This window comes from Anolis sagrei, chromosome 1 (assembly GCF_037176765.1).
Source record: "Anolis sagrei isolate rAnoSag1 chromosome 1, rAnoSag1.mat, whole genome shotgun sequence".
Lineage (NCBI taxonomy): Eukaryota > Metazoa > Chordata > Lepidosauria > Squamata > Dactyloidae > Anolis > Anolis sagrei.
The window spans coordinates 230290179-230316545 of NC_090021.1; the positions used below are offsets into that span (position 1 = coordinate 230290179).

A 26367-nucleotide genomic window follows, 5' to 3' on the forward strand; every position below is an offset into this window, starting at 1 on the left:
GGGGTGGCAAGGGCGGCGTCCTGGGGGAAATCTGTGACGGACGGAAGTGACGTAGATGCAAGCATGAGGGGCATTTTTTTATTAAAGTGTTCCGGTCTCGAGGAGTGCCAGTCGACCAACCAGTGGCTTCTCCATTCTGGGGGCGGTAAGCAGTCTCCTTTGCTGAAGGGGGTTCTTTAGGTGCTGCACTTGCTATTGCTTCAGGGCAGCCATTCTTAGTCTTTGGCTTCCAGGTGTTGGACTAACATTCCTATCATCCCCCGAGCTTCTGTTCAACTATGAACAGAAGCTCTCCGAAGCTCTAGGTGCGCTTACTGCCTATTACAGGGAAAACCAGCTGATTCCTAATTCATCTAAAATACAGACATGCGCTTTTCACCTTAAGAACAGACAAGCTTCCCGAGCTCTGAGGGTTACCTGGGAAGGAATCCCACTGGAGCATTGCAGCGCACCCAAATACCTGAGAGTTACCCAGGACCGTGCCCTGACCTACAAGAAGGACTGCTTCACTATCAATCAAAAAGTGGGTTCTGGAAACAATATCATATGAAAGCTGACTGGCACAACCTTGGGATCACAACCAGACACAGTGAAGGCATTTGCCCTTGTGCTGTGCTAGTCTGCTGCTGAGTATGCATGCCCAGTGTGGAACACATCTCACCACACTAAAACAGTAGATGTGGCTCTTAATAAGGCATGCCGCATTATCACGGGGTGTCTGCGCCCTACACCACTGGAGAAATTACACTGTTTAGCTGGTATTGCACCACCTGACATCCAACGGGAAGTAGCAACCAATAGTGAAAAGACCAAGGCAGTGACATCTCTGGCCCACCCCCTGTTTGGGTATCAGCCAGCATGCCAAAGACTTAAAAATAGTTTTCTAAGATCTACAGAGACACTCGCTGGAATACCCCAGCAAGCGAGAGTTCAAAAGTGGCAGGCTCAAACCCAGAACCTCAACCAGTGGCTGATATCAAATGAGAGACTCCGCCCTGGGCACACAGAAAACTGGGCGACTTGGAAGGCGCTGAACAGACTGCGCTCTGGCACCACGAGATGCAGAGCCAACTTAAGAAATGGGGCTACAAAGTGGAATCCACGACATGCAAGTGTGGAGAAGAGCAAACCACAGAACACCTACTGCAATGCAACCTGAGCCTTGCCACATGCACAATGGAGGACCTTCTTGCAGCAACACCAGAGGCACTCCAAGTGGCCAGTTACTGGTCAAAGGACATTTAATAGAACACCAAGCCTGCAAACTTTGTGTTTTGTTTGTTTGTTTTTACTGCAATACAACTGTTTTGGGTTGCTCCTGACACGATAAATAAATAAATCCCCCGAGAACGTGGCTAATGGTCTGCCATGGTGAGAGTGTTGTAGTCCAACGTGGGGTTGGATACAAAGGACCTCATCAAACTAGAGAAGTGGTTCTCAATGTGTGGGTCCCCAGGTGTTTTGGCCTACAACTCCCAGAAATCCCAGCCAGTTTGCCAGCTGTTAAGATTTCTGGGAGTTGAAAGCCAAAACATCTGGGGACCCACAGGTTGAGAATCATTGAGAGCACAGATTGAGAACCACTGAACTAGAGCATGGATCCACTTTAAATCCAGTTTCTGTTTGTAGTTTAGGGAGGAACCTTTAAGCTGCTCAGCTAGAGGTCCTGGGCCTCACTAAATTACAAACCCCAAAATTATTCAGGAGGCAGAAACCGGATTTAAAGTGAATTCATGGTGTAGTGTCATGAGGCTGAAAGGCTGTATCTACACTGTGAAACGAGTGTATTTCCACATCACTTTAATTGCCCTGGCTCAATGCTTTCTGTGAAACTGCTTCGGTGCCTTTTTCTTGAAGCATAGGAAACTTCAAATTTCAGTTGACCTGAATATCTGAGAAAGTCTGCCAAAGAGAGAGTTGTCAATTTCTGTATTGAATCTGGAGGCTTACAATCATAAAGGAAGGTCTTCTTACTCACTTCAAGACTTGTTGGTTCTTTTTTCCTCTACTCAGATCATGAAGCCTGCTGAGACATTGTCCGTGTTTGAGGCTGCTCAGAACACGCCTTTAATGGATGGACTTCGACTTGTCACTGAGTCAGCAGAAGATGTCACCTCTGTTGCAGCTCCAGGTTAATACTTTCTAAGAACTAAATAACTGAGTAAATGGTCTGGCTCTAGGTAACTGTTTAACAGATTTGGGGGTTCTTTATACTTAAATTCTCTAGCTCAATGCTTCTTAAACTATCTGATTTGGTGGATTAGCATTCCACCTTGCTGTTTCAAAGACCAGTCACATATTTTTCCATATTATCACCCTGTTGCATGGTTTCTTGGGAATTCACTTCAGTCCAGTTGTCAGTCCAGTCCAGTTGGCTTACAGACTGATGATTAAATTTAATTCCATTTTAATGACAGTAATTCTATTTTAGTATCAATCTTGTGTGTGTATATACATAGAATTTTAATTTGTAAGTATCACCCATCTCAGTTTTCATGGAAAAGAGGGGTATAAATGTAAATAATTACCTCATTGCAGGGAGTTGGGACTAATCAAAGAAGCCAGACCCAAAAGTACCAAGAACTGCTGTTTTCATTCTCAGAATTCAGTTTCTAGTCCACTTATTCTTTATTCCAAAGAAGATGGTAACTGGACTCAGAACATAATTTTTCTAAACTTTTATTTCAGTACATTTTTATCAAATGGAAAGCTGTGCTTCAGTTTATCATGTCGGTGGTACATAATATCGGTAATATAAACTGTATCAATTCTATTTTTGATGTCATGATTAATAATGGTGTCTGGCCTTTGTCTTCCTCTTTCTCTTTCATGTACCAGGGAAGGTCACAGAGAGCTGCCATTTTCACTTTTAAAGAAATCACAGTTCTCTGTGATGTCTGAACTGAAAGAATCACTGCTGAATGATTTTGTTTTCTGTAGAAATAACATGATTTAATATTCTGTTATATGTTATCCCCAGATGAAACTGCTTAGAGTGACCAGGCCGTGATGAACCCACAGTTTCACATTCGGGCTTATTCTTTTTAATTTAAATCAGGGCCTGAGAACCTGCAGCTCCTAGAAGTTGTTGACCTCCCAACTTGGATGTAGCCAGCCTTATCAATATGAGAATCATGGAAGTAATAATTTATCAAAGCTTCTCCAACTCTGGTGTGAACAAATAGCTGCTTGAGATGCCATAGAAACCCTGGTTTATCTAAAATCAAAACCAGAAGTTCTTCTTCTTTTCTCACAACTGCAATATATATAGCATATTAAGCCACCATTCATGTTCAGACGTAGCATCTCAAGTAAGAATGTAGAAATAAGACATGTTTAGACTAGGTCATAATTTAATGTTACATACCAATGATATCATATAGTGGTATCTTTAGTATGCAACTTTAGTACATTGACATCTATGTACTGGAGTTCAAATTAGTTTGTAGTTCTCCCAAAATCTGTTTTCCTCTTCTGGGTGTTCTGTATTAATCTTTGGGTGCTGCTTTCATAAAATGATTGTGGCATTCTTGAGTAATTCTGAATTTGAAAGAAATGTGCATCTCATATCATTGTATTTGTGAATTAAATTAGATTTATGTTACTTACATGTGAATTTGTATTTATTCCTGTATTCTGGCTGATTTTCTGTTGTCCATAGTAACTAAAAGTCCGGATCAATCTAGCATGGTCTTGGAAGTGTCAGACCGGATGTATTGCTCTGCCTGTTCAAAGAGTTTTGACAGTCGAGAAGAACAGGTAGGTACTGATGGACGATTTCCTTTGAAATGTGTGTGTGTGTGGGGGGGGGGTGTACATAAAAAATGGAAAATTCTTGTCATATCCTCTTCTCAGATTAAATTCAGGAACCTCTTGTCCTTACCTTCACTGCAAATCTAGGTCACTATATGATAAAACTTGTAATTCTGTAATCAAAGGACAGATAAGTGGTTTATATTTGGGGCTGACCTTGGTGCTGTTTGTTCTTACTCAGGTATTAGGTGCTTTGACCTTAATGCAGAGAGATTATTTTGCCTAGTTAAATTTGGTATATATAATCAAACATTGAACCAGATACTATTGTCTCCCACATGTGTTTTCTCTCTGTCAATTCTTTTTTCTACTCAGACTGAGCATTATCGCCTAGATTGGCACCGTTTCAACTTAAAGCAGCGACTCCTGGGCCGACAGATGCTCACAGTTGAAGAATTTGAAGTGAAGACCCAGGCAGGTATATTGTTTGGACTTTACATGTGTTGATGCTCATTATAAAGTGTTGCCCTGGCGTAAATAAAGGGTGGAAGTTAAATGTAGATTATCCATATGAATGTCTCTTTTTTAACTGAGACACAATAATATGCTTCATCCAAAGTCTGCTTTTCACTGGGAAGAGCAGGGATGAAAGAGGCAAACCAGATGAAGAAAATACAGGGGTGAGAATCACGCGCACCCTTATTTCTTCCTCTTCCAAATATAGACAAGCTCTTTTTTCATAGCCTCTAGGCAAAATCATTCAGTAGTAGCCAATCCCAAAATTTGACTGCTTCTGGGGCTCGGAGTAGGATACAGAACTATAGAAGTGGAGCATTGTACTTTATCTGGTAGAATCTCAGTGAAAGGCTCCAGGTCACTCCAGAGCAGTGGTTCTCAACCTGTGGGTCCCCAGATGTTTTGGCCTCCAACTCCCAGAAATGCTAACGGCTGGTAAACTGGCTGGGGTTTCTGGGAGATGTAGGTCAAGGCACCTGGGGACCCACAGGTTGAGAACCACTGCTCTAGAGCCATTCATTTAGACCAGTGGTCTCAACCTGTGGGTGCCCAGATGTTTTGTCCTTCAACTCCCAAACTGGCTGATAAACTGGCTGGGATTTCTGGAAGTTGAAGCCCAAAAGGGATTGACTACCTAGTCCCTGATGACTGCCTTTATAGTTAATTTTATGTGGGGAATTAATTCATGTAATGATTTCTTATTATAGAAATTCTTGCACTTTTTCCATTGATACTGAACTGATAATGCAATATGCTAAGCTGCCTTATCCTCTAAATCTAGGCACATCCTTCCACTGGAGAACTGATTTAGCTTAGGCAGGAAGTTTTCCGTTCTTCCTAAAGTAAAATTTGAGTGGCAAGATTTGTGATCTTCTGTCACTCTGTTGGTACACAGGTGATGTTTCCAGCATCTCTGGCTCGGATTCCAGTGACTGTGACTCAGACAGTGAATCTGAACCTGCATCTTACCAGAACAATGAAGACAAAGGGAACAGAAATCAGAATTCCTCAACACATCTTTCACGGTCTCAGCGAATTCTCTTCAGAAATTCCCAATGCCAGCTTATAGCAGTCTATCGCTGTGTGCTGTGCACTACAAAGGCATGTTACAAAGCAAATAACCCACTAGACATCATTCCTTTCCTATGTTTCTTCCTCTTTGTACTGTAGTTACCAGTTGCCTGTGATGATCCCAATAGAGGGTCATATTGTGGCCAGGTTTCAAAAAGCTGCTTGTCTGTGTTACAGCATAACTTTACTCCTGCCATGTTTACATCTCTTGCCTACCTACCTGCTTTATTTGCCAATATTCCCCTTTCAAGGTATTCTGAGTCTTACTGTGATATTGTTATTTCAACCATTTGGAGCTGTTCCCGAGGTCTTGGCCTTGTTACTGTTAATCTGTAAGGCCAATCCCTGCTTGCCCTAATCACCTGGCTTTGACCCTTCCCTGACTATCGAGTTGTATTGCCACACTGCCCCATGGTTTCACCTCTCCTGTGTCTGCTGTTTTCTGGAAGAGGTTGGGACTACGTGGAACATATAAAGGCAGTAGCTCTGCTTTCAAAACTTGTCTGGGGAGGAACAGTCATTTGCAATTCTTGTCCTTGACCTTAATTGTACAGTTTTTTTAAACTTTGATATCATTGGAACCATTTGCAGGCTTTCTCACAGGCAGCAATACAGGTTTTTTTAGCAGTACTGTCAGCTTTCTTCTGCAGATCCAAATAACACTCTGCCCATTTCTGTTTAACAGCCAAGCTGAATATGTCCCATTATTCATTCTGCTTTTCCTCCTTATCTGATAAGTAACTGTGTATCTCCAGGGCATTGTGGAGCATCCTGCAGAGTTAGTGGCATCTCTTCAGAGACAAAACTCCAAGATCACCTGGGTTATTCTGATGGCTGGTGGGGGACACTTTGCTGGAGCAGTATTTAAAGGGTAAGAATGCTGGCTGTCATGGAGATCCTTGCTGAGTTGTAGAATCTCTGATAGAGTGTGGCTGGCTAAAGACAATACGATTTGAAGTATTATTAAGGAAATTGAGAACCTAGTGGTGAATCAGGCCTTAGGATATTCCAGACTGGCTTTCTAGTGTCTCTAGATGGCCAATTCTTCTTTCCATTACAACATTGTTTCCTAGTTTTTTAGCTTTAAAATGGGGTTTCTCCTATTCTGAAAGGCTGAGTACCTTTCCTAAGGTTTACCTTCTGCCAGTAAGTGCTTTAAGTTAAAATATGCTGGCCTTTTTGATCCTACCTTTTGGGCTTTTGCATTGCTAGAATTCCCTGAGAATTTATTGGAAACTGAATTTGCTCCTAAAGCTGCAAAAGATTTCTCACCCTGTTCTTGAATAGTATGTCACAGTTCATGTAGAGGTGAAGATTGGTGAAGTGGGAAAGGATGTGTATGTTATGCATATTTACATAGAGGATGGGTGTTTCCACTTGTCTATGTACACCTGGACCACATTCAAGTTGTAGATAAATCCTGAGTCCTGAGCATATAGCATTCCCAAATAACGTGGATATTGGCTTTTGCTGTATGCTTATCTTGACTTTGCTCCCAGGAATGAAGTACTGGAACACAAGACTTTCCATCGGTACACAGTGCGAGCCCGCAGGGGTACAGCCCAGGGAGTAAGGGATGCTCAAGGCTCGATGCCTAAATCAGCTGGGGCTTCATTGCGGCGCTATAATGAGGCTGCTCTGCTCAAGGTGAGAAAGGAACAGGATTCTTCACCATGCATAAAATGAGGATTTTATGTGGGAAAGATATATCGGTCACAGAAATCCCTTGGACAATTGATGAGATGTTGCATTGAGGCCAAGCATTACTTTCACTGCATTCCTGCCACGGGGGCATATGCTGAGATGGATACTTCGTACATGAAAGGATTAACCATTCTCTTTTCCCACAGGATATTCAGGAGTTGTTGGTCAACTGGGCAAGGCATTTACAAGAAGCAGAGTGTATCTTCCTGCGTGCCCCTCGCACCAACAGGGCTCATTTCTTTGGCAGCAAAAATGGCCCTCTTCAACGAAATGATCCCCGGATTCGGGGCATTCCTTTTAGCACTCGGAGAGCAACCTTCCATGAGGTGCAGAGAGTGCATGGGGTCCTGAGCAGCCTGCAAGTATATGGTGAGCATACTGTTTTCAACACTGTTGAAAGAGTGGCTTTGTGTTTAGCAGTTATGGATATCTCTTCTTCCTATCATGCAGTCAGTGTTGAGACAGATATTATCTACTAAGGCAGTGGTTCTCAACCTGTGGGTCCCCAGGTGTTTTGGCCTACAACTCCCAGAAATCCCAGCCAGTTTACCAGCTGTTAGGGTTTCTGGGTGGTAGGATGGTAGGAGGAACAATTTTGCTGCTTCCTCCTCAGCAGGGTCCCTACTATCCTACAAAGGTATTTTAGGAAGGTACTACTGCTCATCCTTTCCTCAAACCCAGAAAGCCACCAGTGTCTGCTGTCTCCATCATTGCAAAAAGGGTGACGGTCTCTACTGTACCATTGAAAGAGGATGCAGTGGCAGCTTTTGTGCCCCCTACAAAGAAAAAGGTGGTCGTAACAACAGCTTTGCTACCTCCCCTTCTTGCGGCAGAGGTCACACAAGATTGAAGAAGTTGTTGGTCCTGTGCAATAGGGTCACAGAAGTATTGCAGTCACATTCTCTGCCTCTTTGAGGGAAGCTCCATTTTCATCTCCTCATCTAGGACACAAAAGTAGTCACTGCAGCTGTGTCCTGCAGCATGAGGCATGGGTTATAATGGCACCTTTCCTTCTTGCATCATTCTCCTATTCTTTGTGAAGCTATCTGGGGAAACAGTGGCCACTTTATTCCCTTTGGTGAGGAGTTTGACTTAACACTACTGCCTCATCTTCCTCCTTCCCCTGGAGAACAAGATCCTCCTTTACCGCCTCCCAAGTGGATGGGCAAGGATTCCACTACTTCACTTTCTACCCCAATAATTCACATAATTTAAGCTACCCTGGCTAAAGTTTTTTCATTGTGACTTGTGAGCTGGAGATGACATTGGGATACTGTTGGCAGTAGAGTAAATTGTATGTAGTCCCAATTGGATATTTTTAATTGCAGTGTGAAACCAAGAAGACTTTGTTAATGAAAATGCTGATGGAGATTATGGACTCCTAAGTGGTTTTTTCATATTCTGCTTTTTTGACAGGAAAAGACACTGCAGTGACAGATCTCATTGGTTCTCGAAAGAGTTGGAAAAAAGTTGTTCATCAGGATGAAGCCTTTTCACAAGGTCAAGATACTGGTGAGTTAAAGATTTTTTTTCTTGAAAAAAAAAGAATGTAAACTCTGTGAGCCTTTTTGTCTGAAGGACAGGGTGTAAATCCTCTAAGTAAATGTCCCTGCCTTGCCATACTTTGTCTTGTAGCAATGCCCATGCTTTCTCAGCTTTTCCAATCCAGCTCTTAGGCCACTTAGTGGAAAACCCATTGCAGAAGACACCAAGGCCTTGGGAATTTTCCCTGCAATTGGAAACAGCTTTAGTGAGAAGTTCCTGAAAAAAGACTGGGCACAAAGACTCTCAAATGGGGACAGAAGCTGGTAATAATGAAGGATGTGATAACAGTCATGGTTGTGTAAGAATACCACTTTTGTTCATTTGGTAGTGAGGACAGACTGACCCATGTCTCCTTTTTTATAGTCTTGCCAGCAAAGACAGAGGAAGAAGCGGAAGAAAATGAAGAGAAAAGTCTGAATCAGCTAGAAATGGTGGAGACGACACTGTCTACACTGGAACTGCGTGAATTTGAGGTGGCACCAAAACGGAACCACAAGAAGAAAAAGAAGAAACCAAAAACTTTCAGAGGTTGGTGACTGAGATAATGGAACTGTTCCTGGACAGAAATAATTCATTTTTGGCCCATTTTACTGACCATTTTATATTTTAAACAACACATTCCATTTTTAAAAGCACCCAAGGATATATGCTGTTATTAAGGCTGTCCATTAATAACAGTTTTTATACACTTGTGCTTTGATGATGTACCTCTCCCCATAGTTCCCTTAATTGTATAAGCAATGAAGGAGAGGAGCTACTTTCTGCTCATTCTACAGTCGATTCCTGGCGCTCTTTCTGCGCAAGGTGCAGAAGGTCAACTTCCAGAAACATCATTGTTTCATTGAAGTATTCACATCCACTTCTGGGTTGTACTGAAGACAGGATAGGAATGGTGCTGCGATAGTAATGGTTTGCCAAAAGTACACATTTTTATGTGTTGTTGAAGGCTTTCATGGCCGGAATTACTGGGTTGCTGTGAATTTTTTCCAGAAGCATTCTCTCATGATGTTTCACCCACATCTATGGCAGGCATCCTCAGAGGTTGTGGGGTCTGTTGGAAACTAGGCAAATGATGTTTATATATCTGTGGAATGTCCAGGGTGGGAGAAAGAACTCTTGTCTGCTTGAGGCAAGTGTGAATGTTTCAATTGGCCACCTTGATTAGCACTAAATAGCCTTGCAGCTTCAAGGCTTGGCTGCTTCTTGCCTGGGGGGTCCTTTGTTGGGAGGTGATTAGCTGGCCCTGATTGTTTCTTGTCTGGAATTCCCCTGCTTTTTGAGTGTTGTTCTTTACTTACACCTTTTAACATTTGGTTTCTTTTGAAATAGAACCTTTCAGTGAAACTTCAGTAGGGGCTGAAACATCTGAGGCTTTATTGTCTAAAAGTGAGAAATCATCTGAGTCCCAAAAAGAACTGGAAGATCAAGGTGAGGCTAAGGTTGAAATGTGTGAGTATATGTGTACACATACACACATACACCCAGAGACATGTGTTAAAGTACGCAAAGGGATATTGCAGCAGAGACTAACTGGAAGATGCTTGTAGCATACACTGAGATTATTACAACTTTTATTTATTTTATTTATATGCCACCCTTCTGGAGAGGGATCCAAGGTGGCTCATTATAAAGCCAATTAAAATCATTTTATTAAAACTGTACAAAATTGTGTTAGAAGCATTCAAAAGTTTTTAATAATGATGAAGCAGACCCAGTTTGCAAAAGCATATTTTTCTTTCAGCTAGTATGAAAGGTATAGCAAGATGCTTTTGCATACTGATACATACTAACATGGCTACGTCTTTGAACACCTATGTTAAAGGTTATGGCATTTGAAATGGCCAAGCCTACCCCTCCAGCTCAGTTGAATAATGAGGGTGGGGGTTCACGTTGTTGTTGCCATTTGGTTTTTATTCCATGTTGGGAATGTATACTTAGGCATTAATTATTTGGCTCATATAAGATTTTCCTCTCCCTCTCAGATGCTCCCAGTGTATCCCTGCTGGATGCCTTGTTCACCGCCTGTAAGGCAGGAGACCTAGGAGCACTGCAACATCTTCTGGGAATAACTGACAGCACAAAAGAGGAACGAGATGGATGTAATGGTTTAGCCCCACAACAGTTGCTCAACACACCCCTAGATGAGAGTGGCTGGACCCTTTTGCATGTAGCTGCGGCAGCAGGAAGGAGTACAGTTGTGCGGCTGCTGTTGGAGATTGGAGCTGACCCTGCCCTTAGGTAAGGCCTACTGTGAGAGTGACTTTCCGCTCTGTAACCTCCAGGCAGGGCTTTTGATTCACACTTGCTTTCTGTATGGAGACAGTTTTTCTGTCCTGGATTTGGTTAGCAGCTGCTCTTGGCAGACTACAGTACCTGTATCAGCGGACACACGATACACAGTACAATCTGAGTCCAGGTCCTTCAGCAATATTAAAAATTAATTGGACTCAAGGAGCCAGATTGCTTTGTCAAAGACCCTTAGGAATATAGAAAGCTATGCAACTAGTCAGTCGTGGGCTGAATTAGTTCCAGGAACAAAAGTAAAACCTTTTGATCACCTGGATTGGCTTAGCTTCCTTTCCCTGGCATAGCCACATTGCTTCATCTATCAGCCACAATTTAGCATCTGTAGTGCTCCTAAAACCCCTGGTCCTCATTTATGTGGCACCATCACATTTCCCATTGCAGGGACAAGCAAGAGCAACCTCCATACTGTGTATCTGCAGATAAGCAAACTCGTGCTGAATTCCGCAGGTTCATGGGTGAACATCCTGAGAAATATGACTACCTCAGGGCTCAGGTGAGTGGGAATGGAGTCCTGGATGTCTTTGTTGATAAATGCTGCATTTTCCTACTAAATATTTATTCAGTTGATATTAATTATTACATAGATATCATGTTTATATCCGTATGGAAAGCAGCTTACAATTGGAATCATGTGAGGAGAAAAAAATATTAGAGCTAAACAAAATGCAGTCCTAGAGGTTCAGTTTTGTGGCCTCTAAATCCCTCACATCCAACCTCATTTCATGAAAATAAAAACCTCAGTGCAACTTTCAGGCAATTTTGTCCACTTATAATGCCCCTGAATGAATAAAAACATGCAAAAAGTTCAGCCACAAACACCCCAGAGCTCTAGAATACTCCAAAAACTGTTTTCTCCTACAGCCATGTTCAAAATGGCAACTGGAAGAGCAGCATCTTCACCATTTTCAGAATGGCTACAGGAAGTATGTACCTGGTAGCAGGGTGTAAATGCATTTCCAAGACAAGTAGGTGACTTGAGGGTTCCTTTTCAGGAATGTTCAGGCCATTTTTTTCCTGGGACTTTCTCTTGTTGTCTTTGATTTCCATTTAAAGTCTCACCACAGGTACCTGGACCCTTAACAGCTGAAATGGAAGCCAGACAGGCCGAGCGCCGACGCACCCAAAAGGCACAGCGGAAGCAGCGTGACAAGGAGGAACGTGAGGCACTACAGGCACAGAAGCAAGAAGAGGATGAGAAAAGGCGTTTTGCCCTCCTGAGTGACCGTGAAAAGGTGAGGATCTTGCAAATCTAAGATGAGACAAAGTAACTTGACAGAGGCTGTCACTAGTGGGAGCAATGCATTACACAAGGAACATAGAAGAGGGCCATCTCTGCTGTGGTGCCACATCTATGGGATGTCCTCCCTTTGGAGGCCCAATTGGCACAAGTGCTAGTTTCTTTTAGATGTTAAATTTTATTAAAGCATTTGGAAGCCTAATCTTATTTTCTTTTTCAAGTGTACATGTGCATCGTTTCCACTGTTTTAGCCCTTTCTGCTTTTTAACAAATGTTAATGAATTGTTTAGTTTTGGCCCTGTTCTAAACATCAAGCAGCTCAAGTGGATAATGCATTCACTTTGTTTGACATATCAGCAGATTCCTTTCACATCGTTTGACCCACCTCTGGGATATTGCTACGCAATCATCTGCCCAAAGTAACTTACCAAAACCTCTTAGGCTTACTTTAACCAGAGCTTGTAGAAAGAAATTGATCTCCTTTTCTATATTGACTGCTAGCAAGTTGTTTCCCTTTCCTAATGGCATGTATGTTTGTTTTTCTTTTAGCGAGCCCTGGCGGCTGAGAGGAGACTTGCTTCTCAGTTAAAAGACTCCAGTGTATCTTTGACCAATACCCGGTATGTTAGCATATGATGCCCCCTTTCGGTGTGTCCTTTAGCTGAGTCTATATTATGTTGTTTCTTTTGTATCTTCAGGCGCTGCTGGCTTTGTGGGGAGTCGCTCCTGGGACTTACTCCTTTTCATTATCTTGACTTTTCCTTCTGTTCTACAAAATGTCTCCAAGCTCATCGTCAAGGGAAAGCTGCACCATCCTAGCTATGGATTATTTTGCACTGGTGTGAGTAGTCTATGTCTACAAGAATCTGAATGGAGACATTGCTCTATGGTTATGTACACTTATGTGGTATAGGAAGATATAGTGTTTTTAGAAGAGCTGTAGACATAGAGCAGGGTTAATTAGGCTGTCACCTTTTCTGAAATTATCTTTCTCCTTTTGAAAGACAAGTTTGATGGTCAGGAAATAATAAAAGAATGCAAATGTTGTATTTGGAAATGAACCTCATCTCCTATCACAACACTGAGTATATCAAAGCTGGGAAAATATTGCCAGCAGGGTCGAGGAGAAAAAGATATCTGATCAACTAATATTTCATTCCACAGAATGATGGCTGCGGCAACACGAATCTCCTTGCCACATTCAACCTTGTGAGTTTGCAGACTCTTGCTTCAGAAGGTGTGACAGATGGTTGAAGGGCCATAATAAAACCCTTGTCCTTAATGTGCAATGTGCTATTGGTGGATAAAAGGGTTTTTTTTACTACAAAATGCTCATTTTCTGTGTCCTACACACATACAGTAATCCTATATCACACGTCCTTCCATTTCCTGCTTAGCTTCTAACAAACCATGATGCTTTTGTTTCCCCTTCATTTTCTTTTCACGACCCTTGACTGGATTGTGAATTACAGCCATACCAGATTTGTCTCTGTTTATTTTGGAGGCAGTTTTATAAAATGCAAAATTTAGACATCAAGTTTTTGTTCATGCTGAGATCCTCTTTGTAATATCAGGTGTGAACAATAGTTATGTGGTTCCTTTTTCTGCATAAATTATAGTTCCCTTGAGCAGTTCTTGTCTTAAATCACTACTGGGCATAAAGAAACAAAGCCTTTATATGAAGAGTTCTCTGTATTTGTTCGATTCCATGGCAGCTTTAGGGTAAGGGTTTCTTTTTAAAAAATATTTTAGAGCCAGCTTTCAGCAACTATATAGCTAGATGGGTGTTGCTTTTATTTGGTTCTTGTGGGTGGAGGTCTGGGTACCATTGAGAAGAGGCCGGTCAAGGAAGAGCAACCTGGGCTTCTCTGGAGCATTTTGCAGCTCCAGAACTACAACGGTGTTGATAGTCGAAGAACTGAAGAGGGAACCGGGCACAAAGAGAGTTTGCTGAGGTCCACGGGCTGGCCAGAACCGCCCCAGGTTAAAGCCGTTAATCCAAATCTGGCCCTGGGTGAAGAAAGAAAATAATATTAGGGATTCTATAAGGCAACATTTCTGTTAACTAGCATATTTCACCCAATGTTAGGCGCCGTCAGATGTAAACTTCCATTTTAGTAAAAAAAAAAAAAAAAAGAAGATTTTTTTTGAATTTCTTTTAGAATGTGCTCTGCATGCACAATACCTTTTTGTTTGTTTGTTTGTTTCAATATGGCTTTGTAGTGCAAACTTTCCTGTGGAGTGAGGAGGTAAGTGTAAAAAGACCTGCAAGTCATCTGTCTGCATTTTTTTTTTGTCGTGTCAGGAGCAACCGCTTCTGTTGTGAGAGAATTGGCCGTCTGCAAGGACGTTGCCCAGGGGACGCCCGGATGATTTCTGATGTTTTGTCATCCTTGTGGGAGGCTTCTGTCTTGTCCCTGCATGAGGAGCTGGAGCCGATAGAGGGAGCTCATCCGCCTCTCCTGGGATTCGAACCTGTGACCTGTCGGTCTTCAGTCCTGCCAGCACAGGGCTTTAACCCACTGCGCCACCGGGGGCTCCATGAATCTATAAAGTAATAAGTCTATGGACTTGTTGGCAAGACAGCAGAAGCAGGAAGTGGTAATAACAGTAAACAGCTCAGAACAAAATGTTGAAAATGTGGCAGTGCTGTTTGGGACCGGGGCACTTCCTCCTCCTCTCACTTGGAAGATAGTTTTGCAGGAAAAATATAGTGAATTTAAGGTGCCAGTGAAATTAAGTGACACCCTTTTTTGAAGCCCCTTAAATGGGAAAAAGTGCACCTTAGATTCAATGAAATATGGTATTGCTGCAGTAATCTGCAGGTCCAGGTGGAAAAGAAATGGTCCAAAACAACATATTTTTTAAGTGACAAATGTATTCTTTTAAAAATAGTTCCACTGTATCTTGCTAGAGTTAAATGGTCTTGAAGTGCATTTCTGTCCATGCTCTTAGCATAATCTGTTGAGTACTGTTAATATAGCTGATAAGGAAAGGATTAAATAATTTACTTGGAGATTTCCCCCTTCAGTCCTCTGCACTTTGATTATCTCATGTCTATGTGGCATAAGATCTGCAGTTTGTTCAACAGGGACATCCCTCTCTCCAAAACTAGAGAAAAAAGGGGATGCAACAAACCTGGGGAAGTAGTATGGCTGCCAAATGGAAAATAAAGCTTAGTTCTATTGACCATCTGAGATATGCAGTACCTTGTTCCAACCTGGGAACTTCACAAAGGAGTCCTGTGCGATGCCAAGTGTTGTGAAGAATCCTGTGTAGAAAGCAGGCCCTGTCCCATGGCAGAGTGGGGCGACGGGGGGCCATGAATGAGACACGGTTTTGTCAATGCCCAGGGGGTAGATGAGCCAGTCAGTGACTATGTTGGAGCCCAGTGTGAGATTCTTGACCAAACCCTGGACAGGAAGGTAAGGGAGAAGAGAGCAGTCAGCTGCAACCTGGAGTGGGGCAGTTATATTTCACTTATGGTTACTGTATATACTCATGTACAAATCTAGATATTTTAATCAAAATGTGACCCAAAACTCTGAGTCAAGTAACACTGAATCAATGTAAATACTGTACCTTAACTCTTATTTTTTTAAAGGAACAATTCCATTCTCTTGAGTAGAATGTCAAAAGGCAAGAGCGTAGTCTGTTCTGGGAGAAACTAATTTTCCTATGCCCCACCCCCTACTTTTAAGGGCCAGGGTAGCTTTCTCGTCCTTTCTTAGAAAAGATGAAAAACAAAGCTACAAAGCCTATGGCTTTCTTTGGGGGTGCATCTGCACTATAGAATTAAAGCAATTTGACCACACTTCAGCTGCCATGGGTAAGTGCTAGGTCTAATCTTCTCTGCCAAGGAATGGTGGTGCACATCCAAATTACAATCCCCAGGATTCCACAACATTCAGCCATGTCAGTTAAAGGGGAGTCAAACTGCATTCATTCTACAGTGTAGATGCATCCTTATTAACACGGAAAGAATTCAAAGCACAAAGCTGGCAAAGGGCCCTTTTGAGATGTACCTTAAAGTCACTCCCATTGGCTCCAAAGTTGATATGGCCCATGCTCTCCACCAGCAGATCCAAAGTATCCCCTAACTGGCCAGATATATTGATTCCATTTACTCTGTTCCGTTCCAGTGTCCCTTTATACACCTGATGTAGTAAAGGGAGAAATAGGTTCAGAAGGTGTTTTATTTAAGGAGTCATTCATTCTTCTGCAGCCTTTTCCCATCCCAGTAAAATGGGATGGGCCATTGAACTAGTAGATGTGTCATTCTGCAGTTAACTTCAGTGAATACTCAGCTTCCCTGTCTACAAGGAAGGTTCCAACTTTCCCTCTTACTCCATTGAGCAGAATGTAGGCAAGATCATGGATTCCATCCTCAGGGGCACTGAGCACAACTGGCTCCTGGATGTCATGTGGGAGAAATGTCCGATACAGCATGAAGCCACTGGGCTGGAATACAGAATAGAGATCACTTCATGGAAAGGAATCTACATTATAACAGGAGAAGTCAAAGCCCATTGGGCTTTCTCAGCACTTCTAATGGAAAGAGCTACAGATTCCTGGTCCCCTTCATACCTGCTTGAGGGCCTCAAAGGTGGCTGGGAAGGAGGAATAGAATGGCAGGGATGGTGAAAGAATGCCTAGAATATCCAACAGGGCCACACACTATAGAAGAAAAAGATACAGTATATCCTGCTTTTTAAATAACCTTTTCCAAAGTGGTTTACATCTCTGAAATTAAGCATATAGGCACACAATAAAGTCAGAAAACACAGTGATACAATTACTTAATTTTTTTAAAAAAATCTAAAAATGAAAAAAGGGGTCTAGCAACAGTCTTCAGGAAGCACTCAAATCTTCTTAATGCTTATATGAGTGTAGAAAAGTCCCAACAGAAACTTTGCATATATATAGGTATTTAAGGAGCAGCAGGAGGGAGGCAGGGCCAGCCAAAGGCATTAACTTACGAAGGAATGTTTTCCAGCTCTGACTCACCTGTGGTAGGGATACATATCCATATGCAAACTTCGGTGTAGGGGGTGGCATTGGTCCTGCAGGAAGCACCTGAAACTGGGTGTTTTTAAACAACAGTTGTTAAGGATGCTGACTGCACTTTGCAGGTGGGGACAATACCTGGAGTACCAATATACCAATTACCTTTTTGATCTAACCTACGTTAACATAAAATGGGTTGGGGCAAACCCTTTAAATCACTAATATCACCTTGGTAGAGTAAACAATGAAAATGATTGCACCCCACGCTGTTCTGTTTTATGACAATGCAGTGCTATTAAAACATATGCATGCCTTTCTGCTCTTCCCTCACTTATTTATTTGTTTGTTTATGTACCTTATTTATACTCCACCTTTCTCTACCCCGAAGGGGGCTCAAGGCAGTTTATATACGGCAATTATTCAATGCCTTGGAACATATACAAACATTAAGCTTAAAATCAATTGAATTAAAATAAATATTAACCATTTAAAAGCATTACATTCAGTGTTAATTCACACCATCCAAAAATCATAACCCAAGGCAGCTCTGTAATCATTGCACATATACCAGTCTATTACACTGCACTATTCTTCAAACACCTGATCCCAGAGTCAGGTTTTTTCTTTCCTTCTAAAAGCTAGGAGGGAGGGGGCTGATGTAATGTCGCTGGGGAAGAAGTTCCACAGCTGAGGGACCAACACTGAGAAGGCCCTGTCTCGTTCCCACCAGATGCACTTGTGAGGGTGACGGAACCGAGAGCAGGCCTCCCCAAATGATCTTAATCTCCAAGCCAGCTGGACACTTTGAGAGACAGTGGATAAGCCATAGATTGGAGCAGCTGCCAGAATGATTTGCCACCCACCAACTAGTTTGCCACTTTGCTTCCTCATTAGCTACCTGAAACTGATGACTTTATGCTGAGCATGAGTCCATTTCCTGAACTAGTACATATATTGCTCCATTCTCAACAACTGAATTGAGTTGTAGGTTCTGATTTTTACAAGTAGTATGTTGTGGAACTGAGTCCAGTGTAAATCTAAACCTCTAAGTAATATCCTGACTGTGCATTAGAGAAAACACTGTGATATTACTGCAGGTTCAGTGATAAGGAACTCCTTTTCCAAGAAGGTTTTTCAACTATGTTCCAGCTGGTGGACTGCTACCTTGCCAATGACTGTCCGAATAGCGTACAGCTTGTCAGTCGGGTCTCCAGCTTCTGAGAGAGGTGCATCATAATCATAACTAGTAGTGATGGGATTGTAGATGCCGTTGTTGTAATCTGCGCCTGCACAGAAAAGAAAATGAAAATAAGACACCCTGGATGAAATTCTCTGATCAGAAGTGAGGCCTCCCTTAATGGCAGCAGCCCAAAGGAGCCAGAACTCACCACTCCAGTAACCGAAGTTGGTACCGCCCTGGAACATATACCTGTAAAAAAGTCAGATATCACAATAAGAATCTCCCTCCCATCAAAATAATGAAGCAGTGATGGATAGGAGAACAAAATATAAATTGGGATAGGAACACATGCGTAGCCATAGGTCTTTGTTCTGCATGAAACTTCTATCAGTTATTCAAATAGCTAAAGATAATATGAGATGTCTTGATTTATGCACATAGTTCTTAAGGGCAACTTGAGAATTGTAGTGAAAAAGGTGAAGCAAAGAGGCACAGCTTCTATCCTCGGCGGGTACCTGCTTTTTTTTTATTTCAAGTAATCTGACCTATTGTTTCTATCCCACAGCCCACACTCCCCTATGGTCTCACGGTTACATGTTGACGTTGGCTCCCAACTCTAGCATCTTCTCTAGGCCACGGGCCACCTCTGCAGCACTTTTTGTAGAATGTAGTTCACCCCAATAATCCAGCCAGCCTGTGTAGTACTCTGAATTCACCTGGGAGGAAAGGAGAATTTGGACATTAATGGGGAAGTAGCAGAAGTAGCTTCCAATGAAGCATCTGGAAGCCGGATGTACCAATTTTACTCTCTTCCCTGTATTGGAAGCTCCTTGAACATGATTAATATCTTGCACCTGCAATGGCCAGAGCAGTCTGTATTGTGAAAACTGTTTTTATGTATGTAAAATATGTATCTGCTGGCTATTTTGTCTGATAAGGACCTCAGAAGCAGCTGCCAAAAGGCAGGATTGCCCTAGATCATTGCTTCTTAAATTGTAAGTCCAGACCCTAAATGAGTCCCCTTTGCACAAGTTTGGGGTCCTGAAACATTTTGTAGCAGTAAAAAATGTCTAAGCTTTTGGCTTTGTAAAGTGATTCATATGAATCTGTTGTGCAGTGTTTGGCATGGACTCTGCAGAAGATGCTTCAGCTGTACTTTATAAAAAGAACTTGTTTAGCAAGCCTTGCAAATGCTGATTTGTTATCAGTAAATGTTTGATGTTTATACCTAATTTACATACCCAGGGTGACATAAATGTTTATCAGGCCAAAAGGTGTCACAAGTAGAAAAGGTTTAAGAAGTCCTACCCTCTGGCATCCTTGGTAGGGGATCTAGTCAGGGGATGCTAAAGTTTTTAAATTTCAATGTGTTTTGATGGCTTTTAGCTTATTTTTTAAACACTGTTTGTGTTTAATTCTGTTTTAATGTTTGTATATTTGTATATTTTAAATTGGATTCCAATGCTTTTCTGTCAAGCCACTTTGAGTCCCCTTTGGGCAGATAAAGTGGGGTATAAACAAATATAATAATAGTAATAATTGGCAAACATTCAGAGTGACTGGGGACAAAATCATAGCTTAAAGCACTGGATTGCAGGCTTCATGGCCTCAGCACCAGATAAGTAGCTTCTCACCAGTGGACCATTCGGCTCATGTATGCGCTGCTTCTCAAATGCCTCTGTCACATTTTCGTCTGTTAAAGGACAGAGAATTGAACAAATCAAAACAAGATTCCTTCCAGGTTCCTGCCAGCCCCATCATTATTCACCCAACCTTAAACTACCTGGTCCGAAGTCCACAGTTGTATAAAGGCCGTTCAGTGTCCCACATTGCAGTTCAGACTCTTTGGTGCCATCAGTGGTGAAGAGCACAACTTTTTTGCCCAGGTAGGAACGAAAGACAGCCACCAGGTGGCGCAGATAGTCATAGTCACAAGCATAGTAGCTCCCATATTCATTCTCCACCTGCCTGGAGAACAGAAGGTGTTAAGAGTAGTGATGCAGAAAACCTATTTAAAGCTTCTTCTTTTTTTAATACACCTTTATTCAGACTTCATCTGTCAAGCACTAAGAGCAATATGGTGTAGTGGTTAGAATCCATTCTCAGTCTTGAAACTCACTAGGTGACCATGTGCAAGTCACCACTATATCTAAGCCACAGAAGAAAGCAAAAGGAAACCCCTCTAAACAAATTTGCCACAAAATCCCAGAATAAAGTCACCCTAAGCTGAAAATAACTTGGGAAAGAGGCAAATACCCAGGCCCTTCGTGTGTCTGAAGGACTTCAGTTTTAACAATGCTCCTTATAATTGACGGTGAATGACAAATGTGAAGCAATGATTTAAGAATGTGATTCCTACCTGGTGGCCCCTGGTACCTCCCAAGCCTTCTCTACACACAATCAGTGCTCTTCTACCATTTGTAATAGTGTTTCCTAGGGAATGTTGCCAAGGCCAAAGCTGAAGCATGCCCACCAACTGTTATTTCCAAGGCTATACTGAAGAAGTTGGGGCCTTGAAGCGGTTCACATATAGCAGCTATTTTAGAAGTGGTGGTATAGAAATTAAACAGAGTAGTGACACAAAAATATTTGTATGTGAACCCATTTTAGCCCTACAACTTCAGTGAACCAACCACTGGATCCTGTACAGTTTTTCAAGTTATACACAAAATGTTCGTGGTAATGTTCTAGAAATGCTAGGAGGTTCAGGATGTGACCAGAGAAGAAACTATTTTTTTCCTTCAACACTTGACTCATAGGAAATGAGATACCTGGAGAAACTTCACCTATTGAATCTTTAAATATCCAGCACAGGCCAATTCAATTACCACTGTATTGTCACTACTATCATTCTCTAGGGAAAGCAGAAGCCACAAAGACAGTATATCACTAAAATCCAAAGTGCTCAGGTAGTGGCAGTGATATGCTACCTTGGTTTGCGCTGGACGCACCTGGACACTGATGATGTTCCCTCCATTGATGTAGAGATGGGGTTTGATCTTGGGCAGCAGTACACTCAACCATTTGTCCACAGCTTGCAGGAAATCTGAGGGCAAAAATCAACTAACTTAGTCATAACAGGGGCTCCTCTCTGCAGTTTAAAAACAAAATGATAGGACAGTTGTTGGAGATTGTGAAAATGGAAAGGGACTTTTGGCCTGTATGCAGTACTCATAGGGGTTTACGTTTAAGTCACCTTCGGGTTTGAAAAAGGTAGAAATATCGTAAATAAATAATACATAAATACTTTTATAGAAGAGATGTGAAAGTTGGGAAGCCCAGACGACCAGCCATCTAAAAGCTTGCTGTAAACAAAACAAAACTGCCTTAAAGATACTAGAACTGCAGTCCGTCAGCTTCCCAGGTAGTGTTGGACTGCAACTGCCATAATCCCTGATTACTGGCTTTGCTGGTGGGGCTGAAGGAAGTTCTGAATTCCAAAAATATCTGAAGAGCCATGGGTTCTCCAGTTTCATGGAAACTGCCACCGAAATCCAGGGGGAAGACCTCTGCTCTGAGATGTTCCATCTTACCTGGATCAGATGTGCGCAGGGTAATATTTGGGTTCGCCAAGAGCCAGGATGGAAGGCCACCCTAGGAAAGAAGGAGAACTAAGAAACCAGCATTGCAAATAGAATTCTGAGTGTATATGTGCCAGTAAGTAAGAAATAGTAGATCTACAAAAGCATATTTGAAATTTGCATACAGGTAGTTACTGAAGCAGTATAACAAGTGGCAGACTCCACAAAAACATGTTATGTAATTCTGTGCACAGGGCTACCAATTCAGTTTGGAGACCAATACAGTGATTTAAATGTCATCCCAATTTGCATAGGATTACTCCAAACCCTAATCTAAATTAAAATATAAGAATGTAGATTGGGAGTTCGTTCCCATTGGAAAACCAAAAAAACAACTCTGGGATCTTCTCCTATCTCAATATAGTTACAGATAATGCTTTGCTTTTTTCTTTCTTTTTTCTTCTTTGAAGTAACTTAAGTTGCCCACTTCCATTGAACACTAATGTAACAACAACTACTAGTGACAGTGGGTACAGGAAGGGTAAGTATTATTATCTAAAACAAATGGAAATTACAAAAGAAAATTTAAAAAGATCCAGCAAGACCAAAAAACCCCCACCTTTCATGGCCTGCTATTAATAGAAGGCGAAGAACCAGTGGAGAATGATTATACAATAACTTTGTGTGAATAACAACGGACTGACCCGAACTATGATTTTAAACCTGTGTGATTTTAAACAAATGTTTTAATAATTTAATACCTTAATGAATTGTTTTAATTGCTATTATTATTTGTTACTGTTGTTGGCATTGAATGAATGCCTGTTGTGAAGCTGCCCTAAGTCCTTCTCCAGGGGTGAGAAGGACAGGATACAAATATGCGAAAAAAACAAACAAACAAACTTAAATGCTCATGCATAATCCCTCTGCATAAAATGTCTAATTGGAGAGTGTTAGTGGGATTCATGCCTCTCAATACACTCAACATTATCGAAGTTCCCACTCCCATTACATTTCCATATCTTCCTTATATGGCACACATTGCATGGGTTCTCTCCATTCATTTATGAGGTTCAGCTCTATGAGTCAGTTTGAAGTGCTTTGGACTTTTTCACTTTGGAAATGAATTTGGCCGATCCAGTAAACTAAAACAGTCCAATTACTAATAAACATAGAAACACAGAAGTCTTGTGTGGAGGAGATTCATGAAAGAGTAGCAGTCATTGATTTGAAAGGTTTATAATGCTGAAAATAAGTCTCCGCCCATCTGAATCTTTTACAAAGCCCTTACCATCTCCCATTCAGCACAGATGTAGGGGCCAGGTCGCAAAATCACCAACAAGTCAAACTGGGCAGCCAGATCCAGGAATCCCTCCAAGTTTCTGTCACCATCAAAATTATAGACACCCGGCGATGGCTCATGGTAGTTCCAGGGTATATAGCTATGGGAGTGAAAATACACATTTAAATCTGGACCATACAGAGAAAGTCTGGGACATAAAAAAATACTCCCTGAGAAATATCTATGGATACACAAGGCAGTAGTCTGTTTTGTTAATGGTTTGTTCCTTAACACAACCTGGGGTTTTTTGGGGGGGTGGGGGGTGGGGGGGGGTTTGCAGTTTGTCTTAAATCTTTTATTCCTCATTCTCAGGCCAATATGTCAATTAGGATAGTGTGGTACAGGAGCCATGTATTTGTCTCCTCAGATTTAAAGTCAGGATCAAGACCAACATTGATTTCCCTATCATCGAGAAAAGAGAAACAGTAACATACAGATTTTTTCTGTAGGTGACAGGCCTGTGTAGAACTTGAATCCTGCTGCATTTGGGCACCAGTCTAGAGTGTTCTACATCTTGGTGATATCATGTGGTTAAAGGTTTTTGTTACTTTAGACAGCTTCATCCTCTCTGATCTTGAGCATCAGATGCTGAAGAGCCTAGTTTTTCTAATGTGTAAGCCCATTATCAGAAGGCCAGACCCCTTATGGGTAGCCTTCAGTCTCCAGGCTCTACTGCACCAAATAATGTTCCAACAAAGCACCATTTCCACTTTCAGTCACTTACATCTGCACAGCATTAAGACCACTCATGTACATCTTGAGAAGCCGATCCTTCCAATAGGCAGGTGGGATACGGAAGTAATGGATACTGCCTGAGATATAGCGAAACTTAACGCCATCCTTGAGGAAGCTGTTACCTGTGTAATCAATGCTGAAGGAAGGGGCTGCTGCTGAGGGCTGGTATCCAGGATGAGAGGGAAAAGACAACAACCATTATTTAAATACAGAACTGCAACCTGCTGCCACATGTTTAGCTAAGAGGACCAGATAGGCCCCAACACTATCTAGGAGGACTATACTCATCTTCTGTCCCACTGTAAATGTATGTCACCTTCCACAGAATCAATAGCAAGATTGATATTTGATTTTTCTTTGGGAATATCTCTATAATGAGAATGATTTCCAGAGAAGCTTTGAGGATTCATGTGACATTTACTACACACATAATGTGTAGTAAAAGTCATCTATGAAGTCATGTGGTGTATCTTAAAAGTGCCTGTTACCACCTGTTTGTTTTCTCCTGTCCCACACCAAACTCTGCAAGTCCAAACCTAATGTTCCATTCAATATTTGCTCCTCAGGTTCAGGTGAGGAGCAAAAAGCCAAGGCATATCTCATATATATCTGAATTATTCAACTAGGATTCATTTGTTGAATCTGTCAGATTTTGTAAGCATCAGTAAACATATGTAAAGTCACATTTTCTTGTCCTGTCTCAAAACTGCGTATGCTACAGATTGTTATTCGCTGTTGCCTTTGTGTCTGGACACATGGCTATTCTCCCACTTTCAGAATAAAGGAATAACTACTATGGGTGCATCATTGACCACCCAATGTAGTTTCAAACCAACACTGAAGAAGGTGATTTCACTATACAGATGATTACTTAGAAAATCCTGTAACTGAATCGAGATCTTGACAATGATTATACAAAACACTGGTGTGCATTCAGGGCTTTCTTTCACCCACTTCTGTGAATGTTTTATGTTTGGCTGCTACAGTTTGAAGCTAGCTTTGAACTGAACTCAAAACTTTGAAATGGTCAGTGTAGATGAGGACTGTTTTAGGGGTACCAGACATGTTCAATACACAGCACGGATTAAACTCCATTTGGGGGAACTTTCAGTTCCACAACACAACACAGCAGTAGTCCTAAGGACAACAGGCAGAATGATATGAGGGACAGAAGAGAAGAATGGGCTAGCAAGATAAGGAAGGGCTAGCAAGATCTAAGGGAAAATTGTTTATGTTTAACTACATGGAGAGTGGACAGGGCAGGCATGCATCACAAGCAAGGGAATCTCCGACTTTCCCTTAGATGCAATGAGACAGCTTTTGGTCAGTGCCCTCCCGCTCTCCTCTGTCTCCCTTACCTGGAGCCACAGGCCCCTCAGCACCAGCACCAGCGCACACAGCCAGAGCCCCATCTCTTTGGTTGTAACTTCAGCCTGGGCCAAGGAGCTGCGGGAATTCGTCACATGACCAGCTAGTGGGCTGGCTCTGGTGCTTCCTCCAAAGTCTGGAGACGGTGTCTGTTTGAGGAAGTAAGGATATATATGAGTGATTTGAAGAAAAAAAAAAAGGAAAGGAGGCAGTCATACTAAACCGGAGGAAGAAAGCACATTTCACCAAGTTCTTTCTGAAACAAGAAAGGTGAGAATAAAGAATTAGCACAGAGCAGATGCTACAGAGCTTTGTGGAAAGAGAGCAAGGCAGCAGAGCAGAATTGTCTTTGTACAGCAGAGTTGTTCACCACAGAGGTGTGACATACTTTACTAAACAGAACAGGCTTATTAATTCAATCAAATTATTTAAGGCTTTTCATTTATCATGATATCAAGCAATACTAGAGCAGTTTCCAGAGGTCTGCAATGAGACAGATAACATTCAGTGATTAAACAGGATCCAAATGGAACATACCCAGCTAATTAAGGGAAGCGAGAGGATCAGTGATAGTATCTAGTCTGATTCCCTTAGATGCCCTTCTCTTAATACCTTAAATGCTATCACATTGCATTTAACCAAATAATTTCTTTGTTTTGTTCAGAAGACTGTGACTGATGGAAAACTCACCTTCTTGCCTACCAGTCCCCCCCCCCCCCAATGATTAATCTGGTGTTTTTAGTAAATTGTGAAAACTTACTTCTAATATGAATAATTCTAATTTTGACTTCCAGCAGTTCAATTAAATTGCATTTTGATATGAAATTTGCCACAATTAATGGTGATTTGTTTTCCACCCAGATAAGGTAGAAGATTGTGTTCTTTTAACCTCTTAGATACTCCAATGTCTTGGTATTAATATATTGGTATATATATACTGGTACTATATACTGTTACTGATAAACAAAGTACATGTTGCTATCTAAAAGTATATAGACCTATCCTTATTGCTTTGTAATACCCCCTCCAAGGTTTTAAGGAATTGCAATGCAACCCATGTATCCACAGGAGAAATGTTCCT

General features: G+C 41.7%; 2 protein-coding genes across 6 annotated transcripts; one reads left to right on the plus strand and one right to left on the minus strand.

Annotated features, from left to right (window-relative positions):
- The first annotated feature begins 30 nt into the window (after positions 1–30).
- On the plus strand, positions 31–19503 carry ANKZF1 (ankyrin repeat and zinc finger peptidyl tRNA hydrolase 1). 4 transcript variants are annotated; one of them, XM_060773100.2, is made up of 17 exons: positions 31–145; positions 2014–2131; positions 3662–3759; positions 4129–4231; positions 5165–5370; positions 6096–6211; positions 6840–6987; positions 7191–7413; positions 8461–8556; positions 8953–9117; positions 9919–10017; positions 10572–10827; positions 11278–11389; positions 11961–12128; positions 12683–12753; positions 12832–12974; positions 18886–19503. In XM_060773100.2, exons 2-16 carry the CDS (start codon positions 2017–2019, stop codon positions 12950–12952), a joined length of 2097 nt encoding a protein of 698 aa, XP_060629083.2. In that variant the 5' UTR covers positions 31–145; positions 2014–2016; the 3' UTR covers positions 12953–12974; positions 18886–19503. The 4 variants fall into 4 exon arrangements, with proteins under 4 accessions (XP_060629083.2, XP_060629073.2, XP_060629064.2 ...); XM_060773090.2 differs by lacking the exon at positions 18886–19503 and adding an exon at positions 13298–13452; XM_060773081.2 differs by lacking the exon at positions 18886–19503 and having other exon boundaries at positions 12832–13452.
- On the minus strand, positions 13611–25439 carry GLB1L (galactosidase beta 1 like). Of its 2 annotated transcripts, none has more exons than XM_067460737.1 (16): positions 25277–25439; positions 23908–24080; positions 23133–23283; positions 21854–21914; positions 21251–21366; positions 20104–20284; positions 19955–20013; positions 18915–19036; positions 18529–18569; positions 18305–18426; positions 17141–17215; positions 16721–16810; positions 16481–16594; positions 16159–16290; positions 15343–15546; positions 13611–14143 (listed from the first exon to the last, which is right to left on the minus strand). In XM_067460737.1, the coding sequence occupies exons 1-16, from the start codon at positions 25328–25330 to the stop codon at positions 13910–13912; spliced, it is 1929 nt and encodes a 642-aa protein (XP_067316838.1). In that variant the 5' UTR covers positions 25331–25439; the 3' UTR covers positions 13611–13909. The 2 variants fall into 2 exon arrangements, with proteins under 2 accessions (XP_067316838.1, XP_060629095.2); XM_060773112.2 differs by having other exon boundaries at positions 21272–21366; positions 25277–25412.
- Between the last annotated feature and the right edge of the window lie 928 nt (positions 25440–26367).